We start from the raw sequence: 23,506 nt of genomic DNA, 5'->3' as shown, positions 1-23,506 counted from the left end.
CACCTCAAGAGGTTAAACATGAGAATTAAACAAAATGAGAGCCAAAAGCGTTATGAAAAAGTTGGGCAATATGATTTGTGAGTAGTAGAGAGGCGTGTCCTAGGTATGCATTAATAAATAGTCTTGGACACAGTTCGTGCTTTTCTATTCTGCTCACCCATGGGCGTGTTTGGAAGTTTGTATTGAAACATGCATATCACAGGACTGGGGATGTTAAGACCAGGAACTCTGGTCTCTTCTGTTAGGTCCTCCTTTCCTCTCTCCTCAAGACCCTGTGTCTTCCCTTTGACTAAAGACCCTTAATGGTGGAGACATGGGGGTGAGAGAGTGGTAGTCATGGTGGGCAAGTAGTAATCTGGGTGACACAGGAGCAAATCCTAGCTGATGCCCTTTTCCCTTCCTGCTCCTTCGCCAGGCTGGAATCCCTCTTCCTGGGAGATCTTCCCTGAGTCCTGTTTTGTACCTTGGTCTTCCTTCTCTTTGAGTGCCTGCTTACAGGCTTACAGTAGTTATGATGTCAGCACTGGCTTAATGCTGACACTGATTATTCTAATTTTATTTATTTATGAGACAGAGTCTCACTCGGTCACCCAGGCTGGAGTGCAGTGGCATAATCTCGGTTCACTGCACCCTCCACCTCCCGGCTTCAAGCGATTCTCCTGCCTCAGCCTCCCGAGTAGCTGGGACTGCAGGCGCCTGCCACCACGCCCGTCTAATTTTTGTATTTTTAGTAGAGACAGGGTTTCACCATATTGGCCAGGCTGGTCTCAAACTCCTGACCTTGTGATCTGCCCGCCTCAGCCTCCCAAAGTGCTGGGATTACAGGTGTGAGCTGCCGTACCCGGCCTCTAATTTTTTTCATGCTTTTGGTTTTTTAAAATGATAAGCCTCAGGAGGCAGCATGTTTCTTAATTAAAAAAAAAAAAAAACACTTATACATCAAAATGTACTTTAAAAGATCGAAGGTGACCATATAGAAATAATTAAAATGCTCATAGTTAAATATAATTATAATGTTTTAATTGTTTTGTCTGCTGGCATATATCTAAAATTTTTATGTTTTTCTAGATAGTAAGTTATATTCAAATATTATTTTGTGATTGTCACATTTTAAAAATAGCGACTAATAGCTAACATTTATTGGATATCTTCTGAATTGCTGAATGATTTTCAAGCAATATTTATGAAAATTCAGTTTTTAAAAGGTAACAGCTTTATGGAGATATAATTAACATACTGTAAAATGTACCCTTGTAAAGTATACAATTTAGTGGTTTTTTTTAGTATATTGACAGAGTTGTGCAACCATTAACACTACCTAATTCCAGCACATTTTTATGCCCTTGCAAAAGAAGCCCGTACCTATAGCATCACTCCCTGTTCTTCACCTCCCTCCTGCTCATCCCTGGCAGCCTCTAATCTACTTTCATTCTCTGTTGATTTGCCTCTTTTTTTTTTTTTTTTTTTTTTTTTTTTTTGAGGCAGAGTCTCGCTCTGTCGCCCGGGCTGGAGTGGAGTGGCGGGATCTCAGCTCACTGCAACCTCTACCTCCTGGGTTCAAGCGATTCTCCTGCCTCAGCCTCCCAAGTAGCTGGGATTACAGGCACCCGCCACTGTGCCTGGCTAATTTTTTGTATTTTTTTTTTTTTTAGTAGAGACAGGGTTTTACTATGTTGGCCAGGCCGGTCTCGAACTCCTGACCTTGTGATCCACTCGCCTCAGCCTCCCAAAGTGCTGGGATTACAGGCGTGAGCCACTGTGCCTGGCCTGATTTGCCTCTTATGGACATTTCTTATAAAGTCGAATCATATAATATAATATATGGCTTCTGCCATTTAGCCTAATGTTTTCAAGGTTTATGCATATCTTAACATGTATCAGTACTATATTTGAATAACACCTCATTGTATGGCTTTACCACTTTTTTTTTTTTTTTTTTATGGAGACAGGGTCTTGCAATGTTGCCCAGGCTGACCTCAAACTCCTGGGCTCAGGCAATCTTCCTGCCTCAGCCTTCCAACCTCCAGAGTAGCTAGGATTACAGGCATACACCTCTGTGTCCAGAGACCATGTTTTGCTTATCCATTTCTTAAGTTCATGGACATTTGAACTGTTTCCACTTTTTGGCCATTAGGAATAATGCTGCTGAGCACATTCGTGTACATGTTTTTATCTATACGTATGTTTTCATTTCTCTTGAGTATATAACTAGGATTATTTGCTGGATTATTGCAAATTCAGTTTTAATTTCTTTCTTTTTTTTTTTTTTTTGAAACAGAGTCTCCTGTCGCCCAGGCTGGAGTGCAGTGGCATGATCTTGGCTCACTGCAACCTCTGCCTTCTGGGTTCAAGCGATTCTCCTGTCTCAGCCTCCTGAGTAGCTGGGACTACAGGTGTGCGCCACCATGCCTGGCTAATTTTTGTATTTTTAGTAGAAGAGGGTTTCACCATGTTGGCCTTGCTTGTCTTGAACTTCTGACCTCAAGTGATCCACCCGCCTTGGCCTCCCAAAGTGCTGGGATTACAGGTGTGAGCCACCGTGCCTGGAAGAAAGTAATTCAGGAGTTAGAATGAATCCTTAGTGATAGATTGGTTAGGCTGGGATGTGGTGAGTGGGAGAAAAGGATTCAAGGATGAACTGACTTCTGAATCTCTCTTATTTCTCTTTTCCTTATTCACTCCTTATTTCTTCTCTTCATTTCAAATGGATCTAGTGACACTGATTTCTTTGTAGTTCTCACACACCTAACTCCTAGTCACCCATCCATCACCTTCTCCAGCCTGCCTTTTCTGATCACCATTTCCTTTACCCCCAGGTGGGGCTGAGTTCCTTTGTTTCCCACCCGTGTAACCTCCAGGACCATGTGCATTAATTGTTCTAGTTTCCAAATATTTGGGAATTTTTTGGGTATCTTTCTGTTAGTGATTTCTAATTTAATTTCATTTTGTTCAGAGAGTATACTTTGTATGACTTTAATTTTATAAAACATTTTTAGAGGCTTGTTTTGCACCCCAAAATTTTGTCAGTCTAAGTGAATGTTCCATATGTACTTGAAAAGAATTTTGTATTCTGCTCTTGTTGGGTGGAGTATTGCATAAATGTCAGTTAGGTCACATTTGTTGGTAGTGTTATTAAGATCTGTCTGACTTTCTACTTGTTCTGTTGATTACTGAGAGAAGTCTTGAAGTCTACAGCTATCGTGAAGGATTTGTTTGTTTCTCCTTGAAGTTCTAGCAATCTTCATGTATTTTGAGGCTTTGTATTCATGTATTTTGAGGCTCCTTCCTAAAGTCCATAAACCTTTAGGAAGGATTATTTTATCCTCTTAATTATTTAACCCCTTTATCTATATCTTTATCTGTTAAGACATGGAACTGAAATGGGCTTTTAATATCTGGCCCTTCTTTAATTACAACCTACTTTGGGCAGGGACAGTCTCATTCAGACTCTGTAGTGCTTGGTTCAATCTCTTGAATGCAGTAGGCAGCACAAGTAATTGTGGAACTGAATGATGAGTCAGAGAAAGCCTGTGGATTCTTTTCACGCTCTATACTGTCCAGTATGGTAGCCACTAGCCACATGTGGAGAGTTAAATTAATTACAACTAGGTAGGCCAGGCGTGGTGGCTCATACCTGTAGTCCCAATACTTTGGGAGGCTGAGTGGGAAGATCACTTAAGGCAGCAGTTGAAGACTAGCCTGAGCAACATAGTAAGACACTGTCTTTACAAAAGAATTAAAATAGTTGGGCATAGGATAGCGTGCCTGTAGTCCTACCTAATTGGGAGGCTGAGGTGGGAGGATTGTTTGAGCCCAGGAGTTTGAGGCCCTAGTCAGCTATGGACCATGCCACCACACTCCAGCCTGGGTGACAGAGTGAGAACCCATCTCTTAAAAAAAAAATTCAAGTAAAATGAAAACTTAGTTTCTCCTGTGGCACTAGCTGTTACACGTTCATTTCAAGTGCTCTGTAGCCACGTGTATTGCACCACACAAATGTAGAGCATTTGGGGCATTTCATATCATTGCAGAAAGTTCTCCTGGACTCATTGTAGTCAGTCTGCCTCTGTTAGACCAGAGGGAATTTACCTAACATCTCTTTTTCTCTAGCCTTTTATTTGCCCTAAATCCTGCACAGCTTGGGTAGCCCCAGCACTCTGGCTGAGTGAGGTCCCCCTTTGTGGAGACTCGGCCAGCATTATTTGTGTATGTGATGGTATTGCATTTCTGCAATAAGATTTGGGGTCATGTGTGAGATGACTTTCCATTATTTGTTGTTCTTGGTGGTAGGGTGAAGAGGAAGTTAACATGTGATTAGAAAATCTGCCACAGTCCTGGTAAATTTTTTTTTTATTATTATACTTTAAATTTTAGGGTACATGTGCACAATGTGCAGGTTTGTTACATATGTATCTATGTGCCATGTTGGTGTGCTGCACCCATTAAATTTAGCATTAGGTATATCTCTTAATGCTGTCCCTCCCCGCCTCCCCCCTTTTTTTTTTGAGATGGAGTCTCACTCTGTCGCCCAGGCTGGAGTGCAGTGGCGCGATCTCGGCTCACTGCAAGCCCTGCCTCCCGGGTTCACGCCATTCTCCTGCCTCAGCTTCCCAAGTAGCCGGGACTACAGGCACCTGCCACCATGCCTGGCTGATTTTTTGTAATTTTAGTAGAGACGGGGTTTCACCATGTTAGCCAGGATGGTCCTCTTGATCTCCTGACCTTGTGATCCGCCCACCTCAGCTTCCCAAAGTGCTGGGATTACAGGCGTGAGCCACCGTGCCCGGCCCAGTCCTGGTAAAATTAAGCTAAAAGTTATATGTATAGGCCAGAAGAGAAGGAAGGATTAGGATTCAGAGACTTTTGGTTGAGAAATTAAATTTGATAATTCAGAGAATTTCAGTGTTATAAAAGTGTAAAAGCTGATATGCAAACTGAATTGTGAGATGTTAGTATGTCCTAGTATGTCTGGGTTCTCCTGTATAAAACCTCTTTCTCAAGAGTCACTGGCCAAATTATTTATCTATGGAACCCCCTGAGATTTGCTAAGAAAGTTATACTTAGACTTCTGTTTACTCATGGATATGTTCTGTAATTCACACACTAGGGAAACGGCATGGCCATGTGATTCATACCAAATGGCAGTGTTCAGTAGGTGCAGTTTGTATATTTTACTAGAAATATGGCTTCTTGCTCGATTTCAGTATGTTCATAGTGCCTCTTTTGAGGTCTGTGTATAGTATATAGTATATTCTATTTATGGAAGTTAAGAAGTATTTCAGAAATGCATGTATTAATCGTGTGGAATTTCTCTTGTCCTTTTTCCTTTCTAATTCTTGCATAGATACTTGTCTCAAGAGATGGTCCAACATTTAAAATAGTGAATGACATCTTAGCCATCCTAAAAGAATCGTTTCTAAAGGTTTATGAACTTATTAACAGAGCCTCAAAATACATGAGGACTGATAAAACTCCAAGGAGAAACAGACAAATCCTTAACAGTATCTTAGACTTCAACTTCTTCTCACAGTAATCAAGAGAACAAGTAGAAAGAAAGTGCAGTTTTCCCTGTTTTTGTAGACAGCAAAATTATTTCACACACTTCTTAAAGTCTTATTCAGTAAGTTACTCATTTCTCCACCTTATGACTGTACTGTGCTTTCAAAGTGCTGTGCAAAGAATAAAAAGTTTTAAAGTGGTTTTACTGTAATTTCAGATACATATTTGAACTTTTGAGTCTGAATTATCCAGGTGAAATGCATTGGATTTCTGATCCTCTGTAAACTTGGAAGAGTACCTTCTTCCAGGTGTATTGGTTTTCCTTAATTGTCTTAATAGCATGAGTTGTGAATCTTCTCTGTGTCTCAGAAGAAACCTAACAGTGGAGATTGTTTATGGCAAGGGTCACAAATTTACATGCTCAAGTTAGGACCCTCTGTAAGGTAAAGACATGAAGTGCCCCCCTCTTTATTAATACATAACTGCATTTGCTGATAATATTGATTTGCCTTAAAAAACTAGTCCTGTTGAGAATTCAGGCTCTTTTTGCTTTTACAGACAGTGCTGTCCTGAATGTGTTAGACATGTACCTTTAGTCACTTAAGCTGGTGTTTCTGTAGGGTAGATTCCTAGGAGTGGGATTGGTTTGTTGCGTTGTAGTGTGTGCCATTTAAAAGTCTGGACCATACTCTCAACATCTGTTTTTAAACCTTCGCTAGTCTGTGCTTACGTGTTTTTTTTTTTTTTGGGATGGAGTCTCGCTCTATCGCCCAGGCTGGAGTGCAGTGGCATGATCTCAGCTCACTGCAACCTCCACCTCCCTGGTCCAAGCAGTTCCCCCGCCTCAGCCTCCCGAGTAGCTGTGATTAAAGGCACACGCCACCACGCCTGGCTAATTTTTTTGTATTTTTAGTAGAGACAGGGTTTCACCATGTTGGCCAGACTCATCTGGAACTCCTGACCTCAGGCAATCTGCCCACCTTGGCCTCCCAAAGTGCTGGGATTACAGGCGTGAGCCACCGTGCCCGGCCTATGTGGTTTTAAATTAACTTTTTCTAGAATCTACTAAGGTTTACTCAGACCTTTAGCAGATGTTCTTGGATACCTACTAGGCCCAGAGTCCTCTTCTCATCAATTTATTGGCAAATACACTCACTTGCGATATGATACGAGACCCTGAGTTTTACCTCCCAAACGGCAGGATGTCTGTTTTGAGAGTTTCCTGGCCAAGTGGTGGAAAGTACCATGGAAATGGAGTTCTTCATTGCTTCTTACTTAACTTGAGTTTGGACCATAGAGAAGTCATTATTGTGTGGACTTCAGTTTACTCACCTGTACAGTATAGGATGGACTAGATGATCTAATGGTCAGGGGATTGGCAAACTTGTTCTTAGATTACCAATTAGTAAATATTTCAGGTTTTGCAGGCCACCTGGCTCTGTCACAGCTGCTCAGCTCTGCCCTCATAGCAGGAAAGCAGCCATAGACAATAAGTAAACAAATGAGCATGGCTGCTTTCTAATAAAACTTTATTTACAAAAACAGGCTGTGGCTGGCCATAGTTTGTTCACCCCATTTTTGAGCTCTTGATATTCATTAGTCTGTGATTTCGATAATTAGTTTAGGAAAAAAGCTTTGAGTTTTACGAATAATGCTTCTGAAAATCTAGTAAAACCTTTAAATTTTATTTTTGCTTTTCCCCCTTATCAGGAAAGTAATGTAGAACATTTAGAAAACCCAGAACATTAATATTTTGGTTCCTCTCATTAGGTAACCGTCTTTGTGTGAACATGTGTACGTACATACTTTTTTTTTTTCTTTGAGCTGGAGTATCGCTCTGTCGCCCAAGCTGGAGTGCAGTGGCGCAATCTTGGCTCACTGCAACCTCCACCTCTTAGGTTCAGGTGATTCTCTTGCCTCAGCCTCCCGAGTAGCTGGGACTACAGGCGCTCACCGCCATGCCTGGCTAATTTTTTGTATTTTTTTAGTAGAGACGAGGTTTCACCAGCCCAGGCTGGTGTTGAACTCCTGAGCTCAGTCAGTCCTCCTGCCTTGGCTTCCCAAACTGTTGGGATTACAGGCGTGAGCCACTACGCCCAGCACATGTGTGCATACATACTTTTTACAAAATTGGATGAAGTATAATTCATTTGCTAAATATTTTCACTTATGCCATGAAATCTTATTTTATCTTTGTGTATAAAAATACCTGCTCTGCTGGGGCTTCTAGTTGAAAACTAATGAATTTTAAAAATTAATTTTGTATTTAGCCACCTATTATTTTTTCTAATTGTTTCTTGTAGCTTTTGCTTTGATTGAAATAATTTTATTCTAGGAATAAAGTTGTGTCATCTGCGAAAATAATCATATGTACACATCTGATTTTCTTATATTTATATCTCCTTTTTCTCTTCAAATTGCATTGCCCTCTACCATTGATGGGAACCTGGGTAATAAAAAAAAAAAAAAGAAAAAGAAAAAGAAACAAATTGCATTGCGTACCACCTCCAAAACAATGTTAAATGTTAGTTATAATGATAGGCATCTTAGTATGCTTTCCGAATTTCATGGAACTGATGCGAATATTTCATGGCTAACTGTTGGTTTGAGACCTTCAATATGTTGAATGTATTCACCTGTTTCTCTTTTTTTTCCTGTTTAAGTTTTTTTTAAAAAAAAATCAGCTATGGCTATTGTATTTTGTCACGTCATCTTAGCATCTTTTAAGATGATCATATAGTTTTTCTCCTGCATGCTACATATTAATTACAGTGGTGTATGTTCATAGAATTATATTAGATCTTATAATATTGATCCACCCTTACATTCCTGCAGCAAACCTCTCTTGATCCTATTTTTTCATGTACTGTTTGACTTTTAAAAAGGTATTTTAATTTTTAAATAGTTTATACATGTACAGTGCATAATGTATTTGAGATTCATCTATGTTGTTGTGTGTATCAGTAGTTTCTTTATTGCTGAGTGGCAGTCCCTTATATGAGTGTATCACAGTGCATTTATCCGTTCAATAGTTGGATATTTCAGTTATCTCTAGTTTTTGGCAACTATGAATAAAGCTGTCCTAAACGTTTCCATAATGGTTTTGTATGAACACAGTACTTGTTTCTCTTGAGTAAATACCTAGGAGTATGATTTCTGGGTTGTATGTTTATGAGAAACTGCCAAAACTGTTTTCCAAAGTAGCTGTACCATTTTTATTCTTACCTGCAAATGTATGAAGAGTTCCGGTTGCCCTGTATCCTCCCTAGCACTTGATATTGTCAGTTTTTGTTGTTGTTTTTTTTTTAAACACCTTAATAGGTATATAGTGATATCTCCTTCTGGTTTTAATTTGCTTGTCCCTAATGACTAATGGTTCTGAGCCTCCTTTTATGTTCATCTTTTTATTTGCCATCTGTATACCATTTTTTATGGAAAAATACTGAATTTTTTTTTTTTTTGAGATAGGGTCTTGCTCTGTTGCCCAGGCTGGAGAGCAGTGGTGCAGTCACCACTCACTGCAGCCTCCACCTCCTAGCATCAATCCATCCTCCCACCTCTCAGCTTCCCCAGTAGCTGGGATTTCAAGTGTGCACCTCCACAGCTCGCTAATTTTTTATTTTTATTTTTTGTAGAGATAGGGTCTCGTTATGTTGCCCAGACTGATTTCAAACTCCTGGGCTCAAGCAGTCCACCTGCCTCGGCCTCTCAAGGTGCTGAGATTACAGGCATGAGCTGCCATGCCTGGCCAAGATACCGAAATCTTTATTTAAGATGTTTAATTGGGTTGCTGCTGCTCCTCTTGTTGTTGTTGTTGTTGTTGCTGCTGCTGCTCCTCCGCCTCCTTCTTCCTCTTCTCCCCCTTTCCCCCTCTTCCCCTTCTCCCCCTTTTCCCTCTCTTCCCCCTCTTCCCCCTCTCCTTCTCCTCCTCTTCCTTCTCCTCCTTTCTATTTTTTTAGACAGAATCTCGTTCTTTCACCCATGCTGGAGTGCAGTGGCATGATCTTGGCTCACTGGAGCCTGTCATTCCCTGCCTACCCAAGGCTCAAGGTGATCCTCCCACTTCAGCCTCCCAAGTAGTTGGGACCACAGGCACATGCCACCACGCCTGGCTAATTTTTGTATTTTTAGTAGAGTTGGGGTTTCACTATGTTGCCCAGGCTGGTCTTGAACTCCTGAGCTCAAGCAATCCGCCTGTCTCGGCCTGCCAAAGTGTTGGAATTACAGGCATGAGCCACCATGCCTGGCCAATTTCTTATTATTGAGTAGTAAGAGTTCTTTATATATTTTGGATATAAGTGCTTTGTTAGGCTGTGTGAGGTACATATATTTTCTCCCCATCTGTGCCTTGTGTTTCATTCTCTTAACAGTGTCTTTTTCCCAGAGCATAAGTTTTAAATTTTGATGAAGTCTAATTTACCACTTTTTTTCTTTTACACATTTGGGGTTCGTCTAACAACTCTGCCTAATCCAGAGCTTGCCAGACTTTTTTTGTAAAAGGTCAGATAGTACGGCCAGGCACGGTAGCTCATGCCTGTAATCTCAGCACTTTGGGAGGCCAAGGCAGGCGGCTCACCTGAGGTTGGGAGTTCGAGACTAGCCTGACCAACATGGTGAAACCCTGTCTCTACTAAAAATACAAAAAATTAGCCGGTCGTGGTGGCACATGCCTGTAATCCCAGCTACTCGGGAGGCTGAGGCAGGAGAATGGCTTGAACTCAGGAGGCAGAGGTTGCGGTGAGTCGAGATCACGCCATTGCACTCCAGCCTGGGCAGCAAGAGCGAAAACCCATCCCAAAATAAATAAATAAATAAAAAATAAATACCACTATTTAATACTAATATAAAATTAGTATTTTATATGAGCAGTAATAGAATACTTTTTTTGACTAGTGGTAGAATGACATATCTTTTTCTACCCTTTTGCTTTTAATCTGTATATCATGATATTCATCTATTTTTTAATTTGTGAAAATAAAGATGGGGTTTTGCCGTGTTGCCCAGGCTGGTCTTGAATTCCTGGGCTCAAGCAGTCCGCCCACCTCAGCCTCCCAAAATGCTGAGATTACAGGCGTGAGCCACCATACCTGGCCATATCATTATAATTTGAAATGGTTTCTTGTTTGTTTTTCTTTTAATCTGACAGCCTCTTTTAATTAATGTGTTTTGGGCCATTTACATTTAATATGATTGATAATGATTGGATTTAGGTTTCCTATTATTTGTTTTCTGATTATCTCTTTTTTTGGGGGGGTTTCCTCTGTTTTGTCTGCCTACTTTTGGATTAATTGAATATTATTTAGTGTTTTATTAATTGGCTTTTGGTTATATCTGTGCTATGTTTTTGCTGTAGCAATTACAAAATATATACCTAAACTATCTACTTAGAGTTAGCCTTTTACCTCTAAATAAAATGTAAAATAAGACTTAAAAGTATTGCAACCATACAGGTTTCTTTATTCTAGCGCCCCTCCCTTAAGTTATAATTGTACATATGTGTGTATGTATGTGTGTGTATATACCTTTATACACTTTCAATATATGTAGATATATATAGATATGTATCTACATACACTTTCAGTGTATATATCTATATGCATACATTATATATATACATAGACATATCTACGTACATTGAAAGATATATATCTACATACATATAAATGCATGCATGATACCTTTGGCCACTACATCCTTCTTAAATTTCCTGTTGCAACTCATGACTCAATTTCCTTGACCAGTTGCTCCTCCTTCAGACATCCCTCTTACGTGTGATAGCCCTCAGCATTTAGTTTCCCCAACTTTCCCCTAATTATCAGTTGACTCATTACCACCAAAATATCAATGACTTCTAGATCCATTTTTCTTCTCAGACCTCTCTTCTAAACTCCAGTTAATGTATTTCCAACTTCCTGTGCTGTCCCAGATAAACTCCACGTTGTAGGAAATAAAAAGAAAGGAGTTATAAAAGTTTAGGTTCAAAGCAAAATTTAGAAACTCACAAATGAGACAAAGATTTTGTGATGACAAAGGCTGTGGTCCACAATGAAAATATAAAACATGTTTCTATAGAACATATATGTGATAGAGCCAGTCCCCAACTTTAAGCCTTTCAGCGATTCATGTAACTGCAGAGCATCTTTAAAGTACTGAGAGAAATGTCAATCCAGAATTCTGTATCCAGCAAAAATACCCTTCAACAATTAAGGCCAAAAAAAAAAAAAAAAAAAAAGACATTTCAGATGAAGAAAATCTAAGATAATGTGTTACCGCAAGTTCTGCTCTAAAATAAATGTAAAAGAAGGTCTTTAGGCCAAAGGAAATACTAGAACTTCAGAGATAAAGAAAGAGCAACAGAAATAGTATCTGTGAAAATGTAAAAATACAAACAGTTGTTTCTTAAGCTCTTTAAAATATGTATAGTGGTTGAAAGCAAAAGTTGTAACACTGGTGAGACTTTCAATGTATGTAGATATATATGTAGATACATACATCTATATACATGTAGATGTATGTAGATATATACCTATATATAGATAGATACATATAGATATGTAGACATAGATACATATAGATATATATCTACATGAGATTGAGTCTAGCTTTATCGCCCAGGCTGGAGTGCAGTGGTGTGATGTCGGCTAATTTTTGTATTTTTAATAGAGATGGAGTTTCACCATTTTGGTCACACTGGTCTCGAGCTCCTGATCTCAAGTGATCTGCCCGCCTCAGCCTCTCAAAGTGCTGGGATTATAGGCGTACTCAGCCTTATGTGAGACTTTGAATGTATGTAGATATATATCTAGATATATATATGTATAAATATCTGTATATATCTAGATATATGTACAGAAAAGCTTAGTTAATGTCGCTGTAGTGCCTTTACTATAGAGGAGTTCTATCACCTTTGGGGGTGAGGGTGGTCTTTTGTGATAATGAAATTTTTAAATTGTCTGGAGCAGTTGTCTTTTTTTTTTTTTTTTTTGAGATGGAGTTTTGCTCTTGTTGCCCAGGCTGGAGTGCAATGGTGCAATCGTGGCTCACTGCAACCTCCGCCTCCTGGGTTCAAGCGATTCTCCTGCCTCAGCCTCCCGAGTAGCTGAGATTACAGGCATGTGCCACCATGCGCAGCTAATTTATTATTAGTAGTAGAGATGGGGTTTCACCATGTTGGTCAGGCTGGTCTCAAACTCCTGACCTTAGGTGATCCACCCACCTCGGCCTCCCAAAGTGCTGGGATTACAGGTATGAGCCACTGCGCCCGGCCCCTGCCTTTTTTTTTTTTTTTTTTTTTTTAAAGATGGAGTCTCACTCTATCACCCAGGCTGGAGTGCAGTGGCATGATCTCAGCTCACTGCAACCTCCGCCTCCCAGGTTCAAGCGAGTCTCGTGCCTCAGCCTCTGCAGTAGCTGGGACTACAGGCATGCACCACCATGTCTGGCTAATTTTTTTTTCTTTTTTTTTTTTTTTTTGTATTTTTACTAGAGACGGAGTTTCACCATGTTGCCCAGGCTGGGCTCAAACTTCTGAGCTCAGGCAATCTGCCCGTCTCGGCCTCCCAAAGTACTAGGATTGCAGGCGTGAACCACTGTGTCCAGTCTGTTGCCTTACAGTATGTCTCACCATTTGGATTTATCTGATTTTTAAATTTTTATTTATTTATTTTTGAGACGGAGTTTCACTCTTGTTGCCCAGGCTGGAGTGCAATGGCACGATCTCGGCTTACCGCAACCTCTACCTCCCAGGTTCAAGCAATTCTCCTGCCTTAGCCTCCCTAGGAACTGGGATTACAGGCATGTGCCACCGCATCTGGCTAATTTTGTATTTTTAGTAGAGACAGCATTTGTTCATGTTGGTCAGGCTGGTCACGATCTTCCAACCTCAAGTAATCTGCCCACCTCAGCCTCCCAAAGTGAGGCATGAGCCACTGCGCCCAGCCTATCTGATTGTTTTTTACATGCATAGATTGAGTTTAGATACTTGCGGTAGGAATGCTGTATAAGTGCACATCTCCTCCTCAGCACATCTCAGGAGGTATACCATCAGTTTGTTCCATTATTGATAAGTTTGATCAATGGTAAAGGTGACATGCTAGAATTATCCCTGTAAAGGTATCTTTCACCTTTGAAAGTAGTATTTATCTGTAAGGTGATTCTTTGAGAATATCCTATTGCCCAACAAGTTTTCACCCAATAGTTTTAGGATCTGTTGATGGTTCTTGTTTGAATCAGTTACACTGGTGATTGCAAATGGTGACTTTTCTATTTCTATCATTTATTCGTTCATTATCTGGCATTTGAAGACATCTCCCTTTCTTCTTCTCTCCCTTTGGAGTCTTACTGAAGAGTGGGCTCGAGTTCTTTTTTTATTCATTGTGGAAAACAAGAGGCCAGGCATGGTGGTTCACGCTTGTAATCCTAGCACTTTGGGAGGCCCGAGGTGGGAGGACTGTGTGAGCCCAGGAGTTCAAGACTAGCCTGGGCAATATAGGGAGACCCCATCTTGACAGAAAATTTAAAAATCTGTTGGGCACGGTGGTGCATGTCTTTTGTCCCAGCTATTCAGGAGGCTGAGGTGGGAGGATCTCTTGAGCCCAGGAGGCTGAGGCTGCAGTGAGCTATGATAGCACCACTGCACTCTAGCCTGAGCGACAGCAAGATTCTGTCTTTAAAAATATATTTTTTATTTTATATATATGTATAACTATATATAAAAGTATATAATAAAAAAGAAAAACGGGATCTTTATGTTACAGTTTTTGAGCCACATTTTAGGAATGTTTACCAAACTATCCTAGAGCCATACTTACTTGGGGAAAAAACTAAAGAGGTATATGAAAGCTATTTTTATCTTTCAAAGGCTAAAAGACATTAAATGAGTTCTTAAACTTTTTCAAAGCCAAAATTTTTTTTTGTCCTGTTTTTCTATTGAAGCAAATTTTTTTCTTGAATATATAACATTCACTAGTGGTTGATGAACCATTGTATTTGGTGGCAATCTTCTGTAAATAAATCTTTCAAATATAAAAGAAGTTCTTCCATTAAAATAATTATAAAATAGGCCGGGCGCGGTGGCTCACCCTTGTAATCCCAGCACTTTGGGAGGCCGAGGCGGGCTCATCACGAGGTCAGGAGATCGAGACCACGGTGAAACCCCGTCTCTACTAAAAATACAAAAAAAAAAAAAAAAATTAGCCAGGCGTGGTGGCGGGCGCCTGTAGTCCCAGCTACTCGGAGAGGCTGAGGCAGGAGAATGGCGTGAACCTGGGAGGCGGAGCTTGCAGTGAGCCGAGATCGCGCCACTGCACTCCAGCCTGGGTGACAGAGCGAGACTCCGTCTCAAAAAAAAAAAAAAAATAATAATAATAATAATTATAAAATAGTCCAAACATTCAGAAAAGTTTTAAAACTAGAGGCTGGGCATGGTGGCTCACACCTGTAATTCCCACACTTTGGGAGGCTGAGGTAGGAGGATCACTTGAACCCAGCAGTTTTAGAGCAGCCTGGGCAACATAGAGGATACTGAATGTATTTTAGCTTTGTGTTGATAACCCAGTGGGTTATTTGAACTTCAGTTATTGTGTGGTAGTCCCTAGATATATCTCTAGACCGGGGCTGTCCAATAGAACTTTTTGTGATGATGAAAATATTCTGTATGTGTACTGTCCTGTATGGTAGCCACGAGACACATGGCTATCAAGTAAGCACCTGAAATTTTTGTTCAGGTCTCATACTTCATAACATTGTCACTTCACTGATTTGTCTCCTTTATCTGTCATTTCTCCCACCTGCACGATAGGTACTTGTTATTTCTCAAATTCCCTTTCACTGAGAGGTCAAGTCAGGTGGTTTTTAACAATATGGGAGGAAGTCTAATATAGTAGTAAAGACCATAGCTTAGGACTTTTGTGGGTTTGTTTGTTTGTTTGGAGACAGAGTCCCTGTCGCCTAGGGTGGAGTGCAGTGGTACAGTCTGGGCTCACTGCAACTTCTGCCCTTTGGGTTCAAGCAATTTTAGTGCCTCAGCTTCTGGAGTAGCTGGGATTACAGGCACACGTCACCACACCCAGCTAATTTTTGTTATTTTAGTAGAGACAGGGTTTCACCATGTTGGCCAGGCTGGTCCTGAACTCCGGACCTCAAGTGATCCACCCGCCTTGGCCTCCCAAAGTGCTGGAATTACAGGATGAGCCATCAAGCCCAGCTGGACTTGTGGGTTTGTTGTTGTTTTTTGTTTTATTTGGGACCTGTGTTGGTTGTAACTCTTAGTGGTTCTGGCTGTGACCTTGGACAAGTCATTTAGCCTCTCTATAAACATCTTTGAAAGGAGGTAATAATGGTATCTATTTAATGGAGTTGATCTGAGGATAAAAATAAAACAATGCACTTTAAAATGCTTGCTTAGCACAATGTCTGGCAAATAGAAAGCACTCTATAGGCCAGGCGTGTTAGCTCACACCTGTAATTCCAGCACTTTGGGAGGCCGAGGTGGGTGGATCACCTGAGGTCAGGAGTTCGAGACCAGCCTGGCCAACATGGTGAAACCCCATCTCTACTAAAAATAATAAATTAGCCGGTCGTGGTGGCACATGCCTGTAATTCCAGCTACTCGGGAGGCTGAGGCAGAAGAATAGCGTGAACCCGGGAGGCGGAGCTTGCAGTGAGCAGAGATCGTGCCACTGCACTCCAGCATGGGTGACAGAGTGAGACTCTGTCTCAAAAAAAAAAAAAAAAAAAAAAATTAGCCGAGTGTGATGGTGGGCACCTGTAATCCCAGTTTGTTGGGCGTGAGGCAGGAGAATGGCTTGAACCTGGGAGGCAGAGCTTGTAGTGAGCCTAGATTGCGCCACTGCACTCCAGCCTGGGCGACAGAGCCAGACTCCGTCTCAAAAAAAAAAAAAAAGCACTCTATAAAAGCTAGCTGCTGATTTTTATATTATTACTGACACAGAAGATAGGGACTGGGGGCAAATGGAATGTACTCGAAGAGCATAACCTTGTTCAGTAATAATGTTAATACTAGATTGGGACGCTATTCCACATCAAAAGGTGAATCCTTGTTACATTTAACAAATAAGTTTCATAATTTTTAAAAGATTTCAATGCATCAGAGATTATTTCTTCTTGATATGCCATTCATGGTTTATATATATGTAACAGTAGATTAAATAATTAGATTTTATTAGTTCTGGAGTATTAACTTTGGCTGGAAATGAACTTCCCCTTTCTCTATACCAATACCGAGTGAGGCCACTTTCTCTCAGATACCAATTAGAAATAAGGGGACAATGTTACATTTTTTCCTTCTAGAAACACACATTATATAGAGAGTTGTCTTTTGAGGTCTAGAAGTCTGAAAACACTGTAAATTCTTTTTTGTTTTTTGAATTAATACAATAAATGTAGGGGTCAATTCTAAAAAATCGACAGTGTTTTCTGGGATTTAATCTTTACATGACTTTACCCCTGCATCTCTGCCCTGGGCTGGTAGTTTTGTTTATGGGTGTCATTGGTTGAACAAATATTTTTTTAGTTGCTACAATAACTAAAACATGATCTGTCCTCTAAAGGAGTCAACAAATGAGCCAGGGGGTATGAGTAATTGCCTGTAATCTAATTGTGCTCACGCTGTCATGGAGGACCATACAAAGTGTCAGAAGCACAGCGCCTGGAGGCACAGCAAAGGGTAGTAGAGGTGACATTTGAGCCCGGCCTTGAAAACTGTCTAGGATTTCTCAGAATTTCAACAAACTAAGGCAATTTCTGTCTAAAATATATAGGCAAACTTTTTTTTAAATTAACAATATGAGAAATTAATTAAATAACAGATTTTGACTACAATGCATATTTAAAAACCAAGGCATGATGAGTGCTGTTGACCAGTTCATCTGAACAGTTCAGAGAAGAGAACATCCATGTAGATCCCTCTTGTATTACAGAATACAAAGGAGCAGAAAATTTTGCCTCAGTAACTGCCAGGTCATTCTAATTAGAATACCTATACATTGTAACATAATTCCTCCATTGAGGTAATAACCGATCAGGTGGTCCAGAGTTTGCCATTCAGTCAGGAAATTCACTCCCTTAACCTAGACTGTGCTGGAAATTCATTGACAAATTTTGTTCTTTGATTCTCCATTTTTCTTCAGAATTCATGCAGACCACTTGACTTCCTTAGCATTTTCTTTTGTGGGCGTATATTAATGTCTTTGGTTAAGCTTCAGCTAGCTTCCCTTTGCATCAATCCTGTTGTAATCGTGCCTCCTGAGGCATCTTTTTGCTTCCCTTGCATGAGTTTCCAAAACCCTTTCTGCTTGGTAAGGGGAGTATCCATTTTCTTTAAAGTAGTGGTTTTCAAACTTGCCTGCACATCAGAATTATTTGGGGAGAAGGATAAAAATATAGATTACTGAACTTCACCTGGAGTTCTGTGAATTTGGGTTGCATTTGAGATTACTTTTAATAATTTACCGGGTGATTTTTGCTGCACCTCCGTTTCAGGGCAGGTTTTCAAACTTCAGTGACCATATAAATCACCTGAAGATTGTGAGAAACTGCAGATCCTAATTTAGTAGACCTGGGCTTGGGCCTGAGATTCTGAATTTCGCTCAAACATGATAATGCCAGTCACTTGTCGAGTAGCAAGTTTTTTGTTTTTTATTTTTTGTTTGTTTTTCCAATAGTTTCATGACATTCAATGAATAGCAAGGTTTGAAGGTAACTTCTGGAATTTCATCTAATGTGTATTAATTTTTACTCATCTGGATCTTAGGGGAAATAACCTATCAGGTTATAGGGAGGTGTTTCTCAGAGTATGGTTCACCAGAACAGCACAGCCTGGGAATTGTTAGAAATGCAAGTTCTCGGCCAGGCGTGATGGCCCACGCCTGTAATCCCACAACTTTGGGAGGCTAAGGCCGGTGGATCACTTGAGGTGAGGGGTTTGAGACCAGCCTGGCCAACATGAGGAAACCCCATCTGTACTAAAAATACAAAAAAAATTAGCCGGGCGTGGTGGTGGGCACCTGTAATCCCAGCTACTCGGGAGGCTGAGGCAGGAGAATCACTTGAACCTGGGTGACAGACGTTGCAGTGAGCTGAGATGGTGCCACTGCACTCCAACCTGGGCAACAGAGCAAGACTCCATCTCAGAAAAAAAAGAAATGCAGGTTCTCAGACTCTATTCTAGACCTATTGAATCCGTGACATATGCACTCTGAAATTTGAGAACCACTGTTTTAAGGCTTCTCACCGTAGTCCTGTATTTACTTACATAGAAATCAAAACACATTTCTAATGTTGTCAGACAATGCAAGGATATCATTTTCTTGTGTAAGTGCCTGGGCTAGCACTTTCAAAACTACTAATTCTTGTAATAAATGTTTATTTAATAGCTTATTATATGCTATCCACTACTTAACATTGGCAAACTTAAAAAATCCCTGCCCTTAAAGAGATTATATTCTAGTTGTGATATTAACTACTAATTCATATATGTATTCATCCATAAGTAGTATATAAACTATATTTCCGTGGTTTTACATTTTAAAACTTAACTTTTCTTTTGCTTCATGGTGTTTTTGTTTGTTTGTTTTTTGAGACAGAGTCTCGCTCTGTTGCCTAGGCTGGCAGTAGCATGATCTTGGCTCACTGCAACCTCCGTCTCCTGGGTTCAAGCGATTCTTCTGCCTCAGCCTCCTGAGTAGCTGGGAGTACAGGTGTATGCCACCATGCCCAGCTAATTTTTGTATTTTTCATAGAGACGGGGTTTCACCATATTGGCCAGGCTAGTCCAGAACTCCTGACCTCGTGATCTGCCCACCTCGGCCTCCCAAACTGCTGGGATTACAGGCGTGAGTCACTATACCCGGCCCTGTGTTTTTGTTTTTAAGATTGATCCATGTTGATATGCATAGCCCTAAATTACTCAAAATTGATCTATAGAATTCTATCCAATGAATAAGCCACAATTTGACTGTTTTCCTGTTGATGGACATTTTGGTTGTTTTTAGCTTGGTTGATTGTTTCTTTGCTTTTATAATCAATATTAAATGCTCTGCATTGTTCTGTGTGGGAAACATGCTAGGGAAGAAGAAAAGACACACACACAATACCTTTAAGGGTAAACAAGCTTTATCCCACGTAAATGGCAGTGCAGATATAATAAGCAAATGATATAATAAGCAAATTGATACAATAAGCAAATTGTAATGGAAAGGGGAGAATAGGCAAAGAGGTATATATATTTACACTCACCAGACTATGGAGGATTCACCACCAGACTGGGAAGCAACAGCCTGGGCTCCAGAGTCAGCCACTTACCTGTGCACAGACAAGGAGAGGTCTCATGAAGCTTCGGCAGAGTCTGAGACCCTAGCTCTTTTTGTAACAAGTTGTTTGGCATGAGGTCCAGTCACGAGGGTCAAGGAACACGAAAAGGTCAACTTGTTTTTGTGATTTTCTGCTTTTTTTTTTTTTTTTTAAATAACCACCATATAGGAATAGATTGAAATAGATTTCTCCGAAACAGCGCTGGATGAACGCCTCAAGGGGCTCACACGACCTTTTCCAAGACTTGGTGACCATTGTTTGTGTGCACGTTCAATTGAGTTCAGATTTAATATTTAACTTTTCCTCCACATGCATATGCATAAGGATAGTTTCTCTAGAGAAGTGTTTTTCTAATAGTGAGCTGCAAGCGGCATGTTTTAAAAGTAGAAAGAGAATAGAATAGAAAATATTGGTAGGGGAGAAGATATTAGTATAAGGCATGTAGTGAAAATAGTGTTTTATAGAGCTTTTGTTTTCAGGGGTATGTGTACTGGATAAGACGTAAAATACACTTCTTACTTTGGTTGTGGGCAAACAGGTGTGCAGGCTGTTCAGTTATATGCAGAACCTTCAACTTGACCATTACTGAATTTCTCTCTGAAGTTGTGATACCAGTTTACAGTCCCAGTGGTGGTATACTGGTGTTTCCATTGTTTTGCATCCTTCCCAATAGTTTGTTTGGTTAAACTGTTAAATTTTTTTCCATTGAGTATGAGAACAGTTATCTCATTGTGGTTTTACTTTGCCTTTCCTTGCTAACTAGTGAGATTGGGGTCCTTTTTTTTTTTTAATGCAGGAAAATTAATATAATTCACCTAGTAGAGAGATACCAGATTAGTATTGAAAATGATAATGAGTGTAATGCTCAGTGGCATATTCTAAATACACTTCTTGCTAATACTGATGATTGACAGTTGAGGGGCATAAGTGGTTTAATTTAATGTGTTCTCTCTTTAAACACTGTAGTCTGTTCAATTCTATAAACTTGAATCTTTGAATTTAGTATAACGACTTTGTATTTATACAAGACTGAGTAGTCATTAGTGGCAGCATCATTTTATTGATTTGAGTATTAATATGTTTGTATAGATACCTGTCCAATTTTTTCTTTTAAAATTTTACAATGAAAATACATGCATTAATTATTTTTTAAAGTATAAAAACGTAAAAAGAAATTAGTCTTCTTTTCCCGTTCCCCAACTCTCCCCAGAAGCAACTACTCTAAAAAGATTCTTAAATGACCTCTTAGATATATATATACTTTATCACTATCCCCTTGCCCTCCTCTTTTTATTTTTAGTTTATTTATTCAAATGACATTCTATTCATTGTTCTGTAGCTGTTCATTCCTTCTGCTTAACACTGTATCTTAAAGATTGTTTCATTTTAACACATAGGAATTTTACCACTACTGAATTTGATTCCATTCTGTAGATGCATCATAATTCATTTAACTATTTATGTATATTTAGATTAAAAAGAAAACTCACACAAAAATTTCAGCTTTTGTAAACTATATTGAATTAAATATTTTGTACTTAAATGAATGTGGGAGTATGTAGGATAAATTCCAGGAGGTGGAATTGCAGGATCAAAGAGATACACATTCAGATAGATTTTTGCCAAATTGCCTTCTAAAAATTCAACCAATTTATTCTCTCCCCAAAATAGATCAGAATGGGCTGGTTGCAGTGGCTCACGCCTGTAATCCTAGCACTTTCGGAGGCCGAGGTGGGTGGACCACCTGAGGTCAGGAGTTTGAGACCAGCCTAGCCAATATGGTGAAACCCCATCTCTACTAAAAAATACAAAGATTAGGGGGTGGTGGTGCCTGCCTGTAGTCCCAGCTACTCAGGAGGCTGAGGCAGGAGACTCGCTTGAACTTGGGAGGTGGAGGTTGCAGTGAGCCGAGGTCACGCCACTGCACTCTAGCCTAGGTGATGGCTGTAGGTGATTAAATGAGATAGATACGTTTGTTAAAAACAAAACTCTTATTTATATTGATACATTTATATACTTACATATGTATATCTGGACATCACATCTCATAATTGGGGAACAGTTATCTAAAAAGTTGTTTAACTAACTGTTAAGAAATGTAGTCTGTTGTCTGTTTCCTAGGTAAGCCACTTTTCTTTTCCCCCAGCATTGGAATTCTTCTCTCTTCCTCTGCACTTCCTTCCTTTCTGTCTTCACTTTGAGCCCATGCTTCACTGTGGAACTCCGCTTAGGAGGTACTTCTGACAGAAAGAGAGGTCTACACTGGGAATTTCCTGTCTGGTTGTTGACAGGCATTTCTGTATTGCAGCTGACAGTGTGAGATCTGTTGCCCCTACTTTGTGCTGTGTATCTTATGTGTAAATGTTTTTTCTCATTTATATTCTTGTCAAATCATTCACAAATGCAGTTATTTATTATTATTATTATTATTTCCTTAGATATCCTTGTTTTGACACCGTTATTTTTTAATCATGATTACCTGTGAGCCTGTTAATCCCTCTAGGTAATTGAGAACTGATTATAATTTATATTTTTTTTACTTCTGGTTTATAATCTAATGGGAAAACTTTGCATTTAGCTTTTCTGTAGACTTAAAAATTAGAGCTGAATCATTGCTTCTTCGTATTATTTTAACTTGACAATTATTAAAGAAATGTACTTATGTATTTTAGGGGGTATATATTCAAATAGGAAATTTGTAGAAATGATGTAATGTATTGATTTGTAATGATGTCATGTCTTTATTTACAGGTAGGCGAAAACCAAGAGTACATCGGCCCCGTTCTCCGATATTGGAAGAAAAAGACATCCCACCCCTTGAATTTCCCAAGTCCTCTGAGGATTTAATGGTGCCTAATGAGCATATAATGAATGTCATTGCCATTTACGAGGTACTGCGGAACTTTGGCACTGTTTTGAGATTATCTCCTTTTCGCTTTGAGGACTTTTGTGCAGCTCTGGTGAGCCAAGAGCAGTGCACACTCATGGCAGAGATGCACGTTGTGCTTTTGAAAGCAGTTCTGCGTGAAGAAGACACTTCCAATACTACCTTTGGACCTGCTGATCTGAAAGATAGTGTTAATTCCACACTGTATTTCATAGATGGGATGACGTGGCCAGAGGTGCTGCGGGTGTACTGCGAGAGTGATAAGGAGTACCATCACGTTCTTCCTTACCAAGAGGCAGAGGACTACCCATATGGACCGGTAGAGAACAAGATCAAAGTTCTGCAGTTTTTAGTTGATCAGTTTCTTACAACAAATATTGCTCGAGAGGAATTGATGTCTGAAGGGGTGATACAGTATGATGACCATTGTAGGGTTTGTCACAAACTTGGGGATTTGCTTTGCTGTGAGACATGTTCAGCAGTATACCATTTGGAATGTGTGAAGCCCCCTCTTGAGGAGGTGCCAGAGGACGAGTGGCAGTGTGAAGTCTGTGTAGCACACAAGGTGCCTGGTGTGACTGACTGTGTTGCTGAAATCCAAAAAAATAAACCATATATTCGACATGAACCTATCGGATATGATAGAAGTCGGAGGAAATACTGGTTCTTGAACCGAAGACTCATAATGTAAGTAAATCTGGTCTTAATTTTTTGTATGCATTTAAAATTAAACCAGTTTCCTTCATGATTGATGTAGCAGAGCTATGCTGTTGATGTGGTATAAACCTT

General features: G+C 39.9%; 1 protein-coding gene across 22 annotated transcripts in view; it reads left to right on the top strand.

Annotated features, from left to right (window-relative positions):
- BPTF (bromodomain PHD finger transcription factor) overlaps positions 1-23,506 on the top strand; it is a 159,071-nt gene that overhangs the window by 5,836 nt on the left and 129,729 nt on the right. For all 22 annotated transcript variants that reach the window (XM_063617473.1, XM_055243894.2, XM_055243892.2 and 19 more), the window contains one exon: positions 22,582-23,404. In XM_063617473.1, the coding sequence (XP_063473543.1) occupies positions 22,582-23,404 (823 nt within the window). The remainder of the gene's footprint in view (positions 1-22,581; positions 23,405-23,506) is intronic.

Source organism: Symphalangus syndactylus, chromosome 14, assembly GCF_028878055.3.
Source record: "Symphalangus syndactylus isolate Jambi chromosome 14, NHGRI_mSymSyn1-v2.1_pri, whole genome shotgun sequence".
NCBI lineage: Eukaryota > Metazoa > Chordata > Mammalia > Primates > Hylobatidae > Symphalangus > Symphalangus syndactylus.
This window is presented reverse-complemented; position numbering and strand designations above follow the sequence as displayed.